This window comes from Solanum lycopersicum, chromosome 12 (assembly GCF_036512215.1).
Source record: "Solanum lycopersicum chromosome 12, SLM_r2.1".
In the NCBI taxonomy this organism is placed as follows: domain Eukaryota; kingdom Viridiplantae; phylum Streptophyta; class Magnoliopsida; order Solanales; family Solanaceae; genus Solanum; species Solanum lycopersicum.
Window position 1 is genome coordinate 50,111,364 of NC_090811.1, and position 1,247 is coordinate 50,112,610.

At 35.0% G+C, this 1,247-nt stretch overlaps 1 protein-coding gene across 1 annotated transcript; it reads left to right on the forward strand.

The window, feature by feature from the left end:
- Positions 1–343: 343 nt before the first annotated feature.
- On the forward strand, positions 344–895 carry LOC138340405 (secreted RxLR effector protein 161-like). The gene has a single exon (XM_069292128.1). It carries the CDS (start codon positions 344–346, stop codon positions 893–895), a length of 552 nt encoding a protein of 183 aa, XP_069148229.1.
- The last annotated feature ends 352 nt before the right edge of the window (positions 896–1,247 follow it).

Consider the following 1,247-nt stretch of genomic DNA (forward strand, 5'->3'; position numbering starts at 1 on the left):
AATCATCTTTCATATGCATTTACTAATCTTCCAAGGATTACTAAATTGTATATTTCAGCTGCTAATGCTCCAGTTCGAGTTGATGTCCCGGCAGGACAAATAGTTAAGGCAAATGAGTCTAAACCACATCTGAAACGCGATATACCAATTGGTTTCAAGGATAAAAATCCTTGAAAGAGAAAAGAAATAAATGATTCAGATGATCATGAGTTGAAAGAAATTTCTCAAGATGAGACCAAGTCATAACACATGATGAAATACGTGAGGTGGTTCAAACTTCTGAAATAATGAAATTTCAATGAATTATGTCTCAACGAGAAAGTTGTGTAACCGAAATAATGTTATGATTGACAACATATTTGCCTATAATGTTGCTATTGACATAATGCAACCAGAGGAAAATTTTGAGCCAAAATCTGTTCACAAATGTAGACAGAGCATTGATTGGCCGAAATGGAAGGATGCAATTCAAGCAGAATTGTCTACATTTGTACCTCAAGAGAAGGATGAAGATCTTCTTGGTGATGAAACTCCTTACCTTAGTGCAGTCGGTAGACTAATGTACCTTGCTAACAAAACTCGACCAGATATCTGTTTTGCAGTAAGACTAGTGGCAAGATCCAGTTCCTCCCAACAAGAATACATTGAAATGGTGTTAAACACGTACTTCGATATCTATGGGGGGACTATGGACATGGGTTTATTCTATTCCAATGAATCCAAGTCAAAACTAATTGGTTACGCAGATGCAGAGTATTTATCTGATCATCATAAAGCTCGATCACAAATAGGCTATTTATTTACATGTGAAGACACAGCAATATCTTGGCGATCAATGAAACAAACGTTGTTAAGCACTTCTTCAAATCATGGAGAAATAATAGTCATCCATTAAGCAAGTCAAGAGTGCGTCTGGTTGAGATCAATGACCCATCATATTCAAGAAATGTGTGATTTTTCTTTGAAAAAGAATATACCAACCACAATGTACGAAGATAATGTTGCATGTATAGCTCAATTAAAAGAAGAATACATCAAAGGAGATCGGACAAAACATATTTCACCAAAGCTCTTTTTCACGCATGATCTTCAACAAAATGGTGAGATAGAAATTCAACAAATTCGTTCAAGTGATAATCTTGCTGATTTATTCACTAAGGCATTGCAAATATCAATGTTTGAGAAGTTGAGATACAATATTGAAATGTGTCATCTCCGATATATCAAATAATGTTTTCATCAGGGTG